This window comes from Pteropus alecto, unplaced genomic scaffold (genome assembly GCF_000325575.1).
Source record: "Pteropus alecto unplaced genomic scaffold, ASM32557v1 scaffold110, whole genome shotgun sequence".
Taxonomy (NCBI): domain Eukaryota; kingdom Metazoa; phylum Chordata; class Mammalia; order Chiroptera; family Pteropodidae; genus Pteropus; species Pteropus alecto.
Window position 1 is genome coordinate 7,724,595 of NW_006431920.1, and position 16,692 is coordinate 7,741,286.

At 38.9% G+C, this 16,692-nt stretch overlaps 1 protein-coding gene across 4 annotated transcripts in view; it reads left to right on the plus strand.

The window, feature by feature from the left end:
* The window catches only part of PAX3 (paired box 3), a 91,763-nt gene that overhangs the window by 56,895 nt on the left and 18,176 nt on the right, over positions 1–16,692 (plus strand). For all 4 annotated transcript variants that reach the window (XM_006906676.1, XM_006906673.1, XM_006906675.1 and 1 more), the window contains exons 5-7: positions 5,774–5,979; positions 14,798–14,963; positions 15,856–16,070. In XM_006906676.1, coding sequence (XP_006906738.1) covers positions 5,774–5,979; positions 14,798–14,963; positions 15,856–16,070 — 587 coding nt within the window. The remainder of the gene's footprint in view (positions 1–5,773; positions 5,980–14,797; positions 14,964–15,855; positions 16,071–16,692) is intronic.

The following is a 16,692-nucleotide window of genomic DNA, read 5'->3' on the forward strand; positions in this document are numbered from 1 at the left end:
AATTCATGCTTGTGAATTATTTTGTTTCTCCATTTTTTGCCTGTCTCCTATCTCTGAATTATATTCGTCTGGAAATCAATAATTATAGAATTCCACGTGACTAAATCCCTATACAATTGAGGTAAAATCTCGTGTATAATGGCGTTCGCTAGGATGAAATATTTCCTGAGGCTACAGGAGAGGTCAGAAGGGGTTAACGGACAAAGACATACTGTCTAATTCTGTAATTCCTTCTTTAATTAGACTTCATGGTTGGTCCACTGGTGGTGATACTTCTGCCTTCTCCTCCCAGTTTGATTTGTTTCCGAAGGAAGAATTTGTAATCCTGTGGGGGTATGATTGTTGCCTATGCCTGATCCCCCACCACCTTTCTTTTTCACTGACAGTGTTCATTTTTTCAAGGTTATTCTTGGAAGTTAATGTGAAGTCATTGGGATAGCTAAAGCTGCAGTTCCCAAGGCTGAAAATTAGCACAAGATAGAAAAAGAAGAAATGAATTTGCTTATAAAGCAGAGTAGAAACACTCAGGCACATGGTGAGATGTAATATTTCCTGTGGGTTTCTGTTGAATAACTTGTGAATAATCAACAGATTTCAAGTGATTTATTCCTGCACTCTTATTTAAAAATAACTTGAAATATGAATGTAAATACCCTAAATAAATATTGACTGCTTTGTATGATACAGTAATGGTGGGTATATGTCATTATAAATTAATTAAAACCCATAAAACTGTCCAAATAAAAAGAGGGAATTCTAATGTAAACTAAGGACTTGAATTAATAATAATGCATAAATATCGGTTTATCAAGGGTAATAAAAGTACCACGCTAATGCAAGATGTTGATAATAAGGGAAAGAATGGGTGAAGGAAGAAGAGAGGAGGTAGATTCAAACTCAATTTTCTGCTCAATATTTTAAATTTAAAACTGCTGTAAAAATAAATTGTATTAATTTTAAGAAGAATTTGAGGTTCTTTACAGCTCTTGATATCTTTTCACTAAAATGTCTTTAATACTCAAAATAGAAGACTTTAATAAAGATATAAAATGAGTGATCAGGTCAACTGTTTGTGAATAATAATATGTTCTAGATTGACTTTGGATTTTAGGGCCAAGGGTCTGTGATGATTCTTATACTTGCTAATGGTCAGACTATTTTAACTTCTTAAATCCATTCGCTATCTTGGCAAATGGAATCTGCTTAGTGCTTTATTGTTGCTTAATAATTATACCTTGAATTTATAGAGTTCAATACATGTTCATTGAATTGAATTAGAAAAATTGTTCAATTTGGTATATAATACTGATTGAACTGTCGTATTTTTGTAAATTTCATTTTAGTCTAGAAAGTTTTTGAAAATTTGGGACAAATGAGATCAAGGGTGGCAATATACATTGGTATTCCCATTTTGTGTTGTTTCTGGTATTCCTCTTCAAAAGGATTGTGTGTGTGTGTGTGTGTGTGTGTGTGCGTGTGTATGAGAGATTAAGGAAATCAACACCTATTTAGGACACACCAGGCTGGAAGAGAGAAAGAAAGTTTGTTCTTTGAAGTCCCATAGACCAGGATCAAACCCTAGCTTCCCTAACTGTGTGACCTGAACAATTTTTCTGAGTCTCAGTTTCTTTTCTGTAGAATGAGGTAAATATTTACTTCACAGAGTTTTCGTGCAGTTACCTGGGGAAGGTAGAGAAATTCTCATCCTCGTGGTAAGGTCTGCTCCAGGTTCATTGGCAACATTGAGTTAAACTAACGTATAAGTCAGAGAATAGATTGTGAAGAGGTTTCGGTAATTAAGTCAAAACTTTCAAAGTCTGATAAGAATATGGATTGGGATAAAATGTGAGAATTGTAATACAATTTAAAGCAATAAAATGTCAACTTACAAGAGCATGTATTATGAATTTCTTATGAGGGTAATTCTGGAATTTGAAATTGGATTAATATCTCTATTAATGAATAATAAAGCAAATTTTGTGAAGGCATGTGTAGAATATGACTGAGCAACTTAAATGTAATTGAAAATTTCCCCTTAATATTAAGGCTGGGCAGTAGAAGTAGTCCAAAGAGATTATACTGCTGAGGAGATTATATTTAATTTAGTTGCTTTATCCTGGCAATTTACTGCTCATTTAGATAACTGTCTTGCTAACGCTGCTTGCAGTTTCCAAGTCATAGCATTAGATATTCTGTACAGAAAAATATATAATTTCCTTTTGTCGAGCTGTCTAAAAAAACGTTGTTTTTACGTTGGTGTACTATTTACTAAGAATAAATACTTTGTGTCTATTATCTAATTCGTTCTAGTATTTTGAGTAACACTGAATATGTAAAACAGGTGAACTTCGACAAAATGATTCCCTTTGTGCTATTACAATGGGATTTAAGTTTTAGATTTGTTTTTGGTAAAAACTGAATGATTCAGATTCAGGGCATTGTCAATCATGTCCTGTGTAAATAATGAATTTTATTCCTATTGAGTGATTTAAGAAATAGTATTTCCATCTTTAGAAATAGCTAGTATTCCTTAGCCGGTAGATTAATCTTGGGTTGCTGACTTAACATATTTTAAAGCCCACATCCTTTTGAGGTTTGCAGATGGGAAAAAGTTAGAATTAACTTGCAAGATTGTGGCTTCATATTGCCAAAAATGATCAGTCTTTAATCACCAGTTTTTGGTAGTACTTTGTCTCCCCCCCCACCCCACCCCAATCACAATCTTCTTGGAAAAAATTTGATAATTATTTCCCAGAAAAATGCAGTTATACTTGCAAGAAATTCCAAATAATTTTAGAGGATTCACAGACCCTCTCCCCGCCCCGCCCCCCACCTCCAAAGTTCATTAAAATAGATGGGAGACTCCTGAGAGCAGAATTTCCATTTAAGAATATAAAATAGTGGCAGAACGATCAGTGTCAGTTCAAAACTTAAGTTTTACCTGGCACTTTCATTTATTTAACATGCATTTATTGAGCACCTACTATGTTCTGAGGCTTCCAGCAGTGAACAAGGAAGGGAACAAGCCTTGAGCTCACAGAGTTTATATTCTGGGAGATGCTGATTGTTAGAGAGAAACACAGTGGTCTTGACCCTCAGAATTAGCTCTCGCTGGTACTTGTAAATCTAAGCAACCCTTTTTCTTCAGGAACCAGAGATGATTTTGATTAATTGACCTGACAGTGCATGGCACATCATATTTACTTGGAAGGACTTAATAACCCCGGAGATTCCCAAAGGAATCATGAAAATTTCCACATACTATTATCCTAATGGGATCACAGTAAGAGAAAGTGCAAGCAATGATTTAAGTTTCTCACAGGCAGAGGAAGTTTTTGGTTAGTCCTTAACGCTGTTGAGTTTTTCACCTAACTTCACATTAGAAAGAAAAGCCAGGGCAACAGAGACCAGAAGCATGGGAGGAAAACATTATATGGAAATGTATTGTCCTCTTAGGGAAATAAATAGTTTGTTCCTTGGGGCACATATCATTTTTAATTTAAAATGTGTGGGGAAGCGATTATTATTTTTTTAATAAATTGTGGCAGGAAATATTTTCTGTACTTGGGAATTCTGAGTGGGAACAGAATAGTTAAATTGGAATATTCTGTAACGGCGGTTCTCAAAATATTTCTGGGATCAGTAAAATCTTCATTAATCACCTGGGAACATGTTAGAAATGCAAATTCTCAGAGCACACCCCAGACTTACGGTTCAGACATTGGGAAAGGGAACAGCAATCCGTGTTTTAACAAGCTTTTCAGGTGATTGTCATGCTTCAAAAGTTTGACAAATGCTGCTGTCCAGTTAGGAACAAACTATTGCTCTTTTAATTTGGCTCGCATTTATCACACACATGTACACGTGAGAGTTATAGGTAGGTTTTGAAATTTATAACACAATGCATGACACATTTCTTATCATGTTAAGACTCTTTTAAGATATTCCTCTACTTCAAGAAAGTCTATTTTCTTTAAGTTAATATGAAAATATCCTAAAAGTTAATCCTGAAATGTTCTACAACCATTAATTTACATCAAATTAGACTATTTTATATTAAATTAGATAACATAGTTGAGAAACCAAGCATAATGGCTAACATTCAGTAGATGCCTTGTATATCATAGTTCCCTTTTGCTTTTATGCACAAGTATTTGTTTTTTTAAAATTTGTCATATATTTCGTCTCTTGATTTCAAGTGTTTGCATATGAATAACATGTAAAGTATTAAAATGTTAGAAAACTGAACATTGTGTTTATGGGTTATTTTGGATGTGCACCCTTTGGGGCAGCTTATCATTTCTGCTGAAGTAGAACGAAAGTTTAAATTTCTGTAAGGCAGAGTTAAGTTTGAGCGGAAGAGGCAAGAGAATTAGTAGCATAGGAGATACTGCGTTTTCACGTTGCCTCTAGCGCCACCTGTATTTCCCAGGACCCACCGGTCTGAGGGGACAAATGATAACCTTCACGTAGACATTAATAACCCACAGTTTTCTGGCTTTCCTTCCTCACTTGCTGAGCGCACACTTCAGCCCCTTCCCCAGAGGGTCCCCCAGCTACTTGGGGGAGTTTTCCGATCACATTTGGACGTGCTCTCAAGAGCGAGGCTGCTCGGGTTCCTGTGCTGTGCTGCTTAGAATCTGCAGCCTGATGACCTCCTGACAGCCCTCTGCCCCTGCCCCAACGTCCAGGACTTTTGGGAGAGGGCTGCTGTGCTGCCCAGAGCCCTGTGTCTGGTGCACCCTCAAACTGCAGAACCCTCTATAGGACAACAGAGGCTCTATCACGGCCACAGCGCACAGACACCATATTGGATTCTGTGAATTTCTCTCCAGCTTCCCAGCTCCTCCTCCTTTCCTAGGTACCTACACACAGATTTAGTAGGTCCCCTTCCCTAGTGCTTATCAATACAGGCAAATTCATGCTCTGGTGGGGAGGGGGCCACAGTGGGTCTGGCTCTAGGGACCGAGCTGTGCTGTTGCCTCCAGCCCCACACTCAGAAGGGCCCTGTGCTTGGATTTATGCTCTCTTATTGCCATTTCGAAGTTTTCGAACACGGGGTCCCGCATTTATTTTCGTTTTGTGCTGTATTCCTCAAATGAGGCGGCAGTCCTGGGAAGCTGCCCACCCGTTCAGCAGAACCCCAGACTCTGAAATTCAGTTTGGGGGCAATTTATTAGACTATGCGTGCTTCTTCCTGAGTCTCTTCTTGAGATTTGCACTTACAGTATCCAAACTCTGAGATACTAGATTTAAACATGATTTTTTTTTCCATAGGAGCAGTAGAGTCTATAAATTTATAGAAATCTGCAATAGTTTACTATTATTACCTTTTTAGATCTAAGTGCATTTTGAAATATTTATTTAAAAGCCACTTTCGTTAACAGATTTCCTTGGGTAAAAGTTGGTGAAAGTTTATCAAGAACCAAATTAAGTGTGTTTCATTCATTAAACATAAATTGAATTACCCATTAAATGCTAAGGATGAAGGTCCTAAAATTGGAATAAGACCTGTCCCTGTTTTCTAGGAGCTCATCATGGGCCTGGAATGACAGATGCAGAGAGTGATTACTTCTGTCTGGAGGGCTGGAGATAGGGTAGGGGAAGAGATTAAACACCGTTTAATGATATAAGACCGTGAGGCGGGGCTTGGTGTCCATAGAAGTCATTGGGATGCACCAGTGATTCAAACTAGACTCTGTCCGAATCCTTGTGGCTTGGTCACACTTGTTTTTGATTCACAGTTTGTCACTGTTTCCTCCTGTGCCCTTAGCCTCGGCACCCCAGTCGGACGAAGGCTCTGACATTGACTCTGAACCGGATTTGCCCCTGAAGAGGAAACAGCGCAGGAGCCGAACCACGTTCACAGCAGAACAGCTTGAAGAGCTGGAACGCGCTTTCGAGAGAACCCACTACCCGGATATCTACACCAGGGAGGAGCTGGCACAGAGGGCGAAGCTCACGGAGGCCCGAGTACAGGTACTGCCCTCCGCGCCCCCACGCCCTGCTTCCTTTCAACCCGGAAGGAAAACCGAAAGGGTCTTCTCGTTTACAGTATATGCTGAACCAAGAAAATAGGTATATTAGGCATGGCACTTCTTTGTGCATTGTAGTCTCTAGTATTATAAAGTTCCTTCCTTTGTCTCTAATGCCTTTTTCCTATTTCGCCTTTCATGATAATATCATGACCTCTGTTTTCTTTTTATTTTCATTTGCCTGGTTCGACCTCCTCCCAATCCATCTCTTTCATTTTTGGGATGTCTATTGTATACAGCAGTATTTTACTTGCTAACCAGTCAGAAGTTTCTTTTTTTTCTTAATAGGTTGGGAAGTCCAGTTAAATTTGTTGACATGATGGCTATGTTTGGCATTTGATACAAGTATTTGATAAGTGTCAATACTAAACCGTGATCTATGGAATTTGCTTTTTTTGTATTCTCAGTTCTTTTTGTATTTATGAAAATGTGCATTCTTATTTTAGAATTTGGTTATTATTACTAGGAGAATATGATTATATCAGATAAAACACAGAGAAGTCTGTTAATTCATGTTATTCACTCATCATTTCAAGAATCCTAATGATGTAACAGCCACTATATGGACATTGAGGTGAAACACAGATGATAGCAAGCCAATCTTGAGTGGTTCCTCTGTGCCAGGCATTGTTCCAAGTGCTTTACATGAATTAGCCCATTTACTTGTCATTAAAACCATAGGTAGGCATTAATTACTACCACCAATTTATTTTTCAGACTATTTAAATAACTACCTAAAGTTAAATCGTTCATAAATTAGAGAGGTAATTGGATTCCATACACTTCCTCTCTATGGCCTTTCAATTATGAAATGTGAATAAGGTAAAATCCCTTCCTTTAAGAATTTTATTGTCTAGGAGCCTTTCAAATAACTATTGTTCTAAAAACAGTTTGAAATACCTTTTGAACTCTTTGAAGTACAGATGACAATTGAACAATGTGAGGGTTAGTAGTTTTGACCCCTGCACAGTCTAATATTCATACATAAATCTTGACTCCAGAAAAACTTAGCTCTAGGTATCCATGGGGGATTGGTTCCAGGCCCCGCCCCCTCCAAGGATACCAAAATTTGAGGATGCTCAAGTCCCCTATACAAAATGGTATAGATCAATGCATACAGTTGACCCTTCGCATCTGCAGGCTCCCAACTACAGGCTGAAAACGCGATAGATATTTACTGAAAAACATCTGCGTGTAAGTGGACCCACACGGTTCAAACTTGTGTTGTTTAGGAGTCAATGGCACTGTGAACCCTCTGGAAAAGGCCATTTTGGTATAATATCTTTCTATTGAGTGAAAGAATAATGTTTTCATCATAAATAATGACTGTCCTCCTCAAGGTAGTAAAGCATTGTTTGAAAGATTACAAATGTCTTAGTGTATCCTGGATCTCCTTACTGCCCCAGAGTAAGGAGTCTAACATATTAGACTGTGACCCCTGCACAGTCTAATATTCACACATAAATCTTGACTCCAGAAAAACTTAGCTCTAGGTATCCATGGGGGATTGGTTCCAGGCCCCGCCCCCTCCAAGGATACCAAAATTTGAGGATGCTCAAGTCCCCTATACAAAATAACATGTTATTTTACCTGGAAATGTTGTGTTATTCCAAGATACTCGACTTTCATAGTCAAAATGAAGGTGGGGACTCAGCAGTGAACTGGTCAGTTGATAGGTTCTCGACACTTTTTCATATGTAGCTAATTACCTCTCCAATTATATAATTTTCAGAAATAACCTCTTCCAGGCTGCAGAGCCTCATCAGAGGAGTTGTCTTTTTCAAATTGACTTTCCATATGATCATCACAGTGCTACATTGTTTGAAAGATTACAAATGTCTTAGGGTATCCTGGAACTCCTTACTGCCCCAGAAGTCATGTTATTTTACCTGGAAATGTTGTGTTATTCCAAGATACTCGACTTTCATAGTCAAAATGAAGGTGGGGACTCAGCAGTGAACTGGTCAGTTGATAGGTTCTCGACACTTTTTCATATGTAGCTAATTACCTCTCCAATTATATAATTTTCAGAAATAACCTCTTACAGGCTGCAGAGCCTCATCAGAGGAGTTGTCTTTTTCAAATTGACTTTGCATATGATCATCGCAGTGCTAGGAAAATCAAGGAACGCGGAGATGAATTAGCACAAGTCTCTCAAGGAGCTACAATCTGATAGGGGTAATAAAGTAAACATACAAATAATTTAAAAACAAAGCAGAAGTGATAAGTTCCATGAGAAAGAGACTAAGCGAGTACATGTGGGGAAGAGGAAAGGATGAGGTCTTGTTGGAGTAAACAAGAGAGGCTCACGAAGAAGGCAGATTTAAGATGGACTTTTGAGGCTAAATAGATATTCATTGGACAGGGCAGGTGGGGAGAGTATATTAATAAGGGGGAATAATATGAGCAAAAGCACAGAGAGTTGGAAGAACCTCAGTTACATACCAGATGACCTTTCATTTTCACTCATGTCAAGATAACAGTGAATAGTTCAGTTTGGTTGGAGGGTAGGGAGCGGTGGGAGGCAGAAGGAATAAGGTTGCGAAGCAAGGCTGAGGCCATCCTGTGGAAGGCTCGGGTCTCAGGTGCGGACGCTCACACTTGATGTGATAGGCAGGAGAGCTGTGGGCATGAAATAGGTCAGTGGCAGTGGGAATGGAAGAGTAAAGAGGGTGGTGAAAGATGTTCAGAGGTGGAACGTAGGCAGCTGATTGTGTAAGCTGGAGGTGGGTGGAAGGCTGAGTGAAGGGAAAGTCACAGAATCACTGAGGTTTGTAGTGTAGATGTTTACTGTGGGTACTATTTGATCCCTCTTCCTGTTACACTGTAGTACAGAGTTCCCTCCCAGAAATGACCACCTCTAAGCACAATCATGTATAATATATGTATAATATATATATATATTATACACATTATAATATATATACACATTATAATATATATAATATATATACATATATTATACACATTATTACATAATGTATAGTATATATATTATAATATTCTATATAACAAAGTTACAATTAGCATACATATCAAATCTCTTTTGTCTTTATTGTAGTTCTATGATTACCTGGTTTAAATGTGAAGTGAAGTTCATTTACTTCTCCATTCTTTCAGCAAATCTTTAATGAGTGCCCACTGTATTCCAGGATTTGGTCCCTGTACTCCATGGCTGGCCAAGCCCACATTCAGGGTCTGTCGTTAAGCCAGGTTGGATATCAGCTCTGGAACTCAGAGTCAAAATATGAACATTGATTTTAAATAAATTAAACAAAGAGAGTGATCGAAAACTGAAAAGAGTGTTCAGTGTTGCTGTGTCTCATTCTTGCCTTTGCCAAAGATGAAGATGGGGACAGAACGAATTCCGAGCCCGTGCAGCTTGTGCGGTGCCTAGCATGCGCTCTGGCTCAATGACTGTCAAAGGAGAATAAGAATGGCCCATTAACTTCCGGAGGACATGGGATCAGACCAATAAAGAGTGGTTCATATTTTTCTATACAGCGACCTCCTCTCCAAGCAGGCCCCTCATTAACCTAACAGCTGTCCTAATGTGGCTTTAACCCGGTGACTCTTTACATTCCTTAATGGCTTCATTAGTTCCCTTGAGACACATCATGTCCTGCACCACTGCTATGATCTACAGCCTAACAAATTCCCTACAACACCCAGCATATGGATCTTTTACTGAACCCAGCAGGAAAAAGAAGGGAGTAGTTAATCACTGATTAAAATGCCAGAACAAAATCCTTTGGTTTTTAGAAGGATCTGGGAAAGCAGTAGCAAAGTCAACTCAGTTTGAGTGATAGCCAGAAAGTACGAGTTAGTTTAATTTGGGGCTCCTGGGAAAACCAAACACCAAATCAAAAAAGCAAAAAACAAAAAACAAAAAACCCAAACACATTCTATTCCATTTTTTTTCCCCCCTGAGGAAAGATATCTCCAAGCTCTTCTGGAGAGAGATGAGACTAAAACTATAATACCTTAGGCCTTTGTCAATATTTCATAAAAAATTTGTTTGGACAGTAGCTACGTTGTGTTTATCATAACCAAATCTGAATACATAGTCTAAGAATTGTTGTACACCAGAGACTAATAATTTGCCTAATTTACTTCCTTGGTAGCTTTTATTTTGCAAATAATAGCAAGCATTACAGTTTTGTGTGGAAGATGACTTGCAAATATTTATGATGTGCAAAAGTTTTGGTAAATATTTCATCAGAGAACTCCAAGTATCATTCTCTTTTATCAGCAAGATAATGGGACCCAGGGAAGGAAGATGCTTATAGAAATAGCATTTAATTAGGAGTCAGAAGATGTGGGTTGCGTCTCAGCTTGCCCAAAGCATTTTGTTGAGCAAGTCACTTAATTCTGCTGTAATTGTTGTAATCCTGATGAGCCTGAGGGCTTTTTTTTTTTTTCAGTTTTGAAATTTGGGTAGGTTAGATAAGATGATCTTAGTCTGGGTCTGTGGACAATCATGCACGACTTCAGGAGACTTGAGATTTGTACATGAATCTTGTGCCTTTGCGTGCGTGTGTGTGTGTGTACACATGACATTTTCTGAGAAGGCCTCTGGCTCTTATCATATTCTCAAATACCACCTCCCCTTGTCCTGTCCCCCAGTTAAAAACTACTAGGATGCATGATCTCAGGACCGTGCTAGCCTCAGTAATTTGGGATCCTCTGGGAAACCCGATGGTGATTTAAAGCCATCTAACAGATACACATAATTCAGAAGCTAAGGTAGGTATGGAATAGTTGACCCTGAATTCCATAGCGAAGCAGAAAGATGGTCATTCTGCAATTCGCTGCAGGACCTTACTCTCGGAAGGTGCAGAGATGCAGGTGGGTATGCTTACGTGTGTGCCCGTGGCCCTCTGACACCGCTGGGAGGATGGCGTCTCTCCTCATCAACCAGGCTTACCCTCTCCCCAACTTGTGTGCTACAAGTGGCTGCAGTGACAGCAGGGCTGGGACTGTGTGATCTGAAAAGAGAGAGGGCGGAATGAATGAGAAGGTCCGGGGAACCAGCAGCTTGTCCTGAAATCACCTCCTTGGAAAGTACTGTATTTGGCATTGTAGCCTTAGCACCAAATCTAGTGTTTAATCAGGCATTTATAATCTTGTTATGAATTCAATTTTTAAGGATTAAGTACTACATTTTTTCCCTATTTTTTTGGACTGCATTTCAAATAACCTATCTGGAATAATGTAGGTTAGATTGCCTTCGAGGACCACACCCGAAATGTGAACCGGTAACTTATAGACAGACAAAATTAAGTTTACACCATGGCTCAATTAGTGCTAATCCATGAAACTTGGAAGCAAATTTGACCTATGTCTCCCTTCAAGCCAAACTCACTTTCAATTATTTGAGGTGTTATTTGGGCACTTTCCTGTTTGCTCATGGGCGCAAAAGGCTTTGGCTGTAGGCCATAGAGCTAAGAAAACAAAGCAAGGCTTTAATTCTTGAATTTCTCAGACAGAGGTGACATTTTAACTTAATAGCGAACATTTATTGAACACTTAATATTATCTCTTAGGTATTCTTTTAAAGGCTCTGATTGCACTGTATCATTTAATTGTCATAATACTGGTGAAATAGTTTTTTATTTTTCCCATTCAGCAGATTAGAAAACAGAGTCCCACAGAGATTAAGCAAATGATTCGAGGTCATAGAGCTCGTAAGGGACGGGGAGAGCTGTGATTCAACCTTTGCCTGGTTTGTGTTATACCTATGAGAATAAAACGAATGACTGCATCTTTTAAAGTCCTGTTTTCCCCATCTTATATTCTTGAGAGTCTGAACAAGCTGGTTACTTATTTTGTACATGAAGAGAAAAATTTATTAAAACCTTATTCTTCTTTTGTGATTCTATGATGTTATGGGGATCTATCAGTCAATTTAAATTTTGCTTCAAAAAATCGTTGGACATTGTATTACTCCAGAAATAGGCCTAAAGATTATTTACAAAAGGCACGAATATAGCTTTGTGGAAGAACTCTGTAGAGAGACATACAAGTAGAGAGATTCAGGGGGCAGATGGGAACAAACCAGGCTGCAGTTCATCGAATAAAGTAAAAATTTCAGGTGAATGTCTTTCAGTTAGAAAAGGGTTGAAAACTATCCCAGGAACACGTGGTTTACTAGTTCAGGGGTTTAAAATGCAGATTATTTCAAGGGAAGATTAAAAAAAAAAAAATAGAAGAAATGTCTTTTATGAGTTTCAAAGTATAAAGAAGGAAAAGACCACTTCCTAATTTGCAACTTCAATATATTTTTCCTTTAATGTTTCTTCTGGCAGATTCAACTGGTTCTAGGAAATGCAAGTTCGCAATGGCAAGTTGATAAACATTTTGGTTAAATGGCCAGAGACAGGCAGGCCCTGGTTCTTTAGGAATTTTAAACGTTTAACTTCCTTCCTTTGACAAACTCTTGAAACCCCCCTTTAAAGGTTCATTTTTTTAGTAAAGATTTGCTTCCCAACTATTTCTCTCCATCTTTTATTGTATTGTATTAAACCTGGTAGGTTTACTCAATGTCTCCGATATTTTTTTTTGTATTATTTTGGAAACATATAAACAAATCCCTGGAAATCTTAACCCCCTGGTCTTTTGGATTTGATCATTTGAAGGTATTTGTAGAAAATTACAATGTTACTTCTAATTTATTATTTGAGGAAAGACATTTTTGATTAAAAAATTGGGTTAGGGAAGAGTTAGAATGAACTCGAATTAAAAGTAGGTTGGAATTGATGTCGCGATCAGGAATAGCCACCTACAGGATAAGTCAAACTTGGTCTCCTTATCTAAAGGTTACAGAAGGAAGTTGGCATAGGGAGGCTGGCAGCGTACTCTGGTAATGACGGAAGTGCAAACTTCTGAGTTCTTTCATCAAAGGTCTCACCAGGTACAATTGAAAACAGTATACCTGAATGAGTGAAGTCACATTGGAACTTTTGGAAATTCCACTCTTCTCCCAGTCTAGAACGTCAAGCTGGAGATGCACTGCACATAGGTTGGTCTAGACAGGTGTGGGGGACCACTTCACCTGAGCCGGGTGGCCTCGTTAATCTGAAAGTTTTATAATGTAAAATATGCCCACAGTGTGTGGGATAGTACAGTACACTCAGGCATGAATACGGCTCTCATGTCTGGCCCTCGGCCTCCTTGGGCTAACATAGCTCGTTCCAAGCAGTCCTCTGAAAAGTTTTCTTTCCCTGATGCCTCTGGGAATCACTGGAACAGATGCTTAGAATTGCAGCGAGAAAACAATTGATGCAGACCTCAAATTGAGTGCTGTTCGTGGTTCTATTATCTCAGGTGGCAATTTATTAAGTTAAGTAAAACTCTAATTCAATTATGTATCAACATGGGAAAATATTGATTTACTTTCTTTTCCTGTTGGAAACTTAAGGAATATTAAATGTTATTATTTTGAGGATGTGCACACAGCTTTCCTTACCAGTACCTTGCAACCTGCCTAGAGAAGACTGAACTCTTTTTTTCAGACAAATACTTGGGCGAATAGTAAAAGTTTAAGCAGATACCTTGGCAGAATATTTGTTTAATTGGGTTTTCTTGCTCCAGGAGGGAGAAATTTCACTTTCCATTTTTTTTTTTAAATTTCACAACTTAAAAAATTACAAAAAAGTTCGATAATTGTTAATTTTGTTCTGTGAGGAAATAAGCTTTAAAATGAGGTGCAACTCTGTCTCCACTCTAAACTTTTCCTGATTCTCTGCATTTCTAAACATGAGCTTCTACGTTAGTGAGCAATTATTTTGATTTCTTTGAAGACTTTGTGAATTCTATGAGGACAAGGTTGTAAGTTACTCAAGTGCAGGGACTTTACCTTATTCTAAGTTCTACACTTAAACTCTGCAGATATAAGAGTTGGGCAAGATCATGGGGCCTGTTAAACACCTTATACTGTAATTTTTCAATGTTTTAGATGTTTGGTTACATTTCTTGCTCTCATTATTGCCATTTCTCTCTAGCCACTCGCACGAAATACTTGGGCATTAAGTTCCTTGAAGGCATTTTATTATATTACATCAAGTTTTTCTGAATGTACCTGTTTAACATCGTGCCTGGCATAGAGTGTTGCAGGTGCTTAAAGCTGTTGTTGAAAGAAATAATAAATGAATTACTCAAGGGATCTCCTTACAGAAAATGCTTTCATTTCTTGAAATACCTCTTTGCATTTATTTCCACTAATATCAGTACAATGTCTCACACTTTGAAAGGGATGGTAAAAGGGATCCATTTATCTTCCCGGTCAATTTAAATGACCGTGCAGGAGCTATGGCCATAATGATCACAGAAATACAGAGACAGACTGATAAGAATATGAAATACAAGGGTTACTGTAATAGGCAAGGCCAGATTAAGTCATATGTCCCGTGGGAGTCAGAGGCTCATGGATCTTCCCTAGAATACATGAAGGTGGGGGGGACGTTGATGGTGATAGTGGGGAGTTCCTTGTTCTTCCCACCCCTGCTCAGCCATCCCTGCCCATGGCCATCCCTGGGTTAGTGGCGGCTCTGCAGGACCATGAAGGCCTTCGAAGCCCCTCTGTGACCCCTGACATTTAACTCTCCCTTCTCTGCTGACAATACAACACAGAGGGTAGAGAGCTCTTGCTTCTATTTGCCCTGTCAGTAAGGGACCTTTAATCTGTTTTAGCATGAAAAATTCATTAAGAATGTACTATTATTTCATCAGTGAAATCCTCAAATTTTAAATTAAATCCATAGGTCTGGTTTAGCAACCGCCGTGCAAGATGGAGGAAGCAAGCTGGGGCCAATCAACTGATGGCTTTCAACCATCTCATTCCGGGGGGCTTCCCTCCCACTGCCATGCCGACCCTGCCAACATACCAGCTGTCGGAGACCTCTTACCAGCCCACGGCTATTCCCCAAGGTATGGAGGGGGGGAGCCAAGGGTTAAAATATAACTCCCCACCGCTTTTCCTGCTGCTAATTTCATGCCATGCTGACGTTGTTGCTGTTTCTGTGTTAGTTACATTCCATCAGGTTGTCCTGAATGTCCCAGTCACATTTCAGAAACATAGTTTGTTCTGGGACACACTTGAATCTCTCTAGATAAACTGCATTGTAATATAACACTATTTCGGTATTTTAAAACAAAACAAAACAATAGAACAAAATAACCTTTCTAAATAAATATGCGATGTGCTTCTTTTTTGTTAAAATTTTACCTCTACGTTTGTTCTCCAGTCTGCCATTGACTGAAATTCTATGATGGTTACTGACTGTGGTGGTTATGGGGTGGGGCGGGGGAGGCGGGGGAAGATTTGATAAAATCAGAATTTGTTAGCACATAGAGGTGAATGAGAGAACCGATCAGATAAAATCATTTTGGATTATGAAAGATAGCATTTCAAGCATTCGAACTATACGATTGCACCAATACTTAAGTGATGCGAAAGTATATTTGCTAAAGAAATTTGAGACTTGCAAGCTCTTACATTGGTTAATTCTCATGTTGATTACTAACAGCCACTACCAGAATAGGTTTGTTAGCATCGTTAATGTGATCTCTGAATTCCTAGTCTGGGCGAGTGTGCCATGAAAGTATATAAATAAGTTATGTACTTGCACATATGTGCAGACAAGTGGCTATATTGGTTGTGACTGGTTCTATACGTGCACGTTAAGAAACACAGTTGGATGTTAACATTTGGGCTGACCAATAGATACTACCGATGGCTTGGTGACCATGAACTTTGGCACTGAACTTTCTCTGCTGGCCTACAAAGGAACTTTATGGCTAACCATTTTCTTCATTGTAGCCGTGTCAGATCCCAGCAGCACCGTCCACAGACCTCAGCCGCTTCCTCCGAGCACTGTACACCAAAGCACAATTCCTTCAAACCCAGACAGCAGCTCTGCCTACTGTCTCCCCAGCACCAGGCATGGATTTTCCAGCTATACAGACAGCTTTGTGCCTCCGTCCGGGCCCTCCAACCCCATGAACCCCGCCATTGGCAATGGCCTTTCACCTCAGGTCAGTCCCGTGTTTCCAGACAGACGATTTGCTGTGTACCAGAACCAAATAGTCAATTCCCTGAGGCGGTCGTATAATGAATTGCCAAATTTAAACCATAATGTATTCTTTATATAAGCCACATGATTTCACTTTCCTGGTTTCCTTTCTCTCCAACCTTCCTACAGGCTGTATCAAAAGTTGTGGCTTAGACTTAAAATTCAAGTCAGTTTCAGTGTAATCACAGAAATTTTATGTTTATAATTAGTCGTCGAGGCATTTGCCATCTCCACTCCTAGTTCTGGCCTTTGGATTAGAAGCTCACGCTCGTTTTTTAAAAACATGGTATTCGGTCAGCCGATAGGGTTGTGAGCAAAAGCAGCTAATAAGAAAACATCAGCTTTTATAAAACAATCCGAGAGGAAGCAAACAAGTTGTGTGGAGAGAGACCCAGCTGATGACTACAGTGCTCTGGTGTAAATGAGTCATAAATGCATGGATTAGGAGAATTACTGCTCTTTGGGACTATAGAGGTATTTGAATGTTGTAATTGTTTTTCTAATTTGCATTGGACTATGAGCTTTTCTTGAGAGATCATATTAATAAATTGCCTTGATAATTGCGTGTCAGAGGGTTGGTTAGA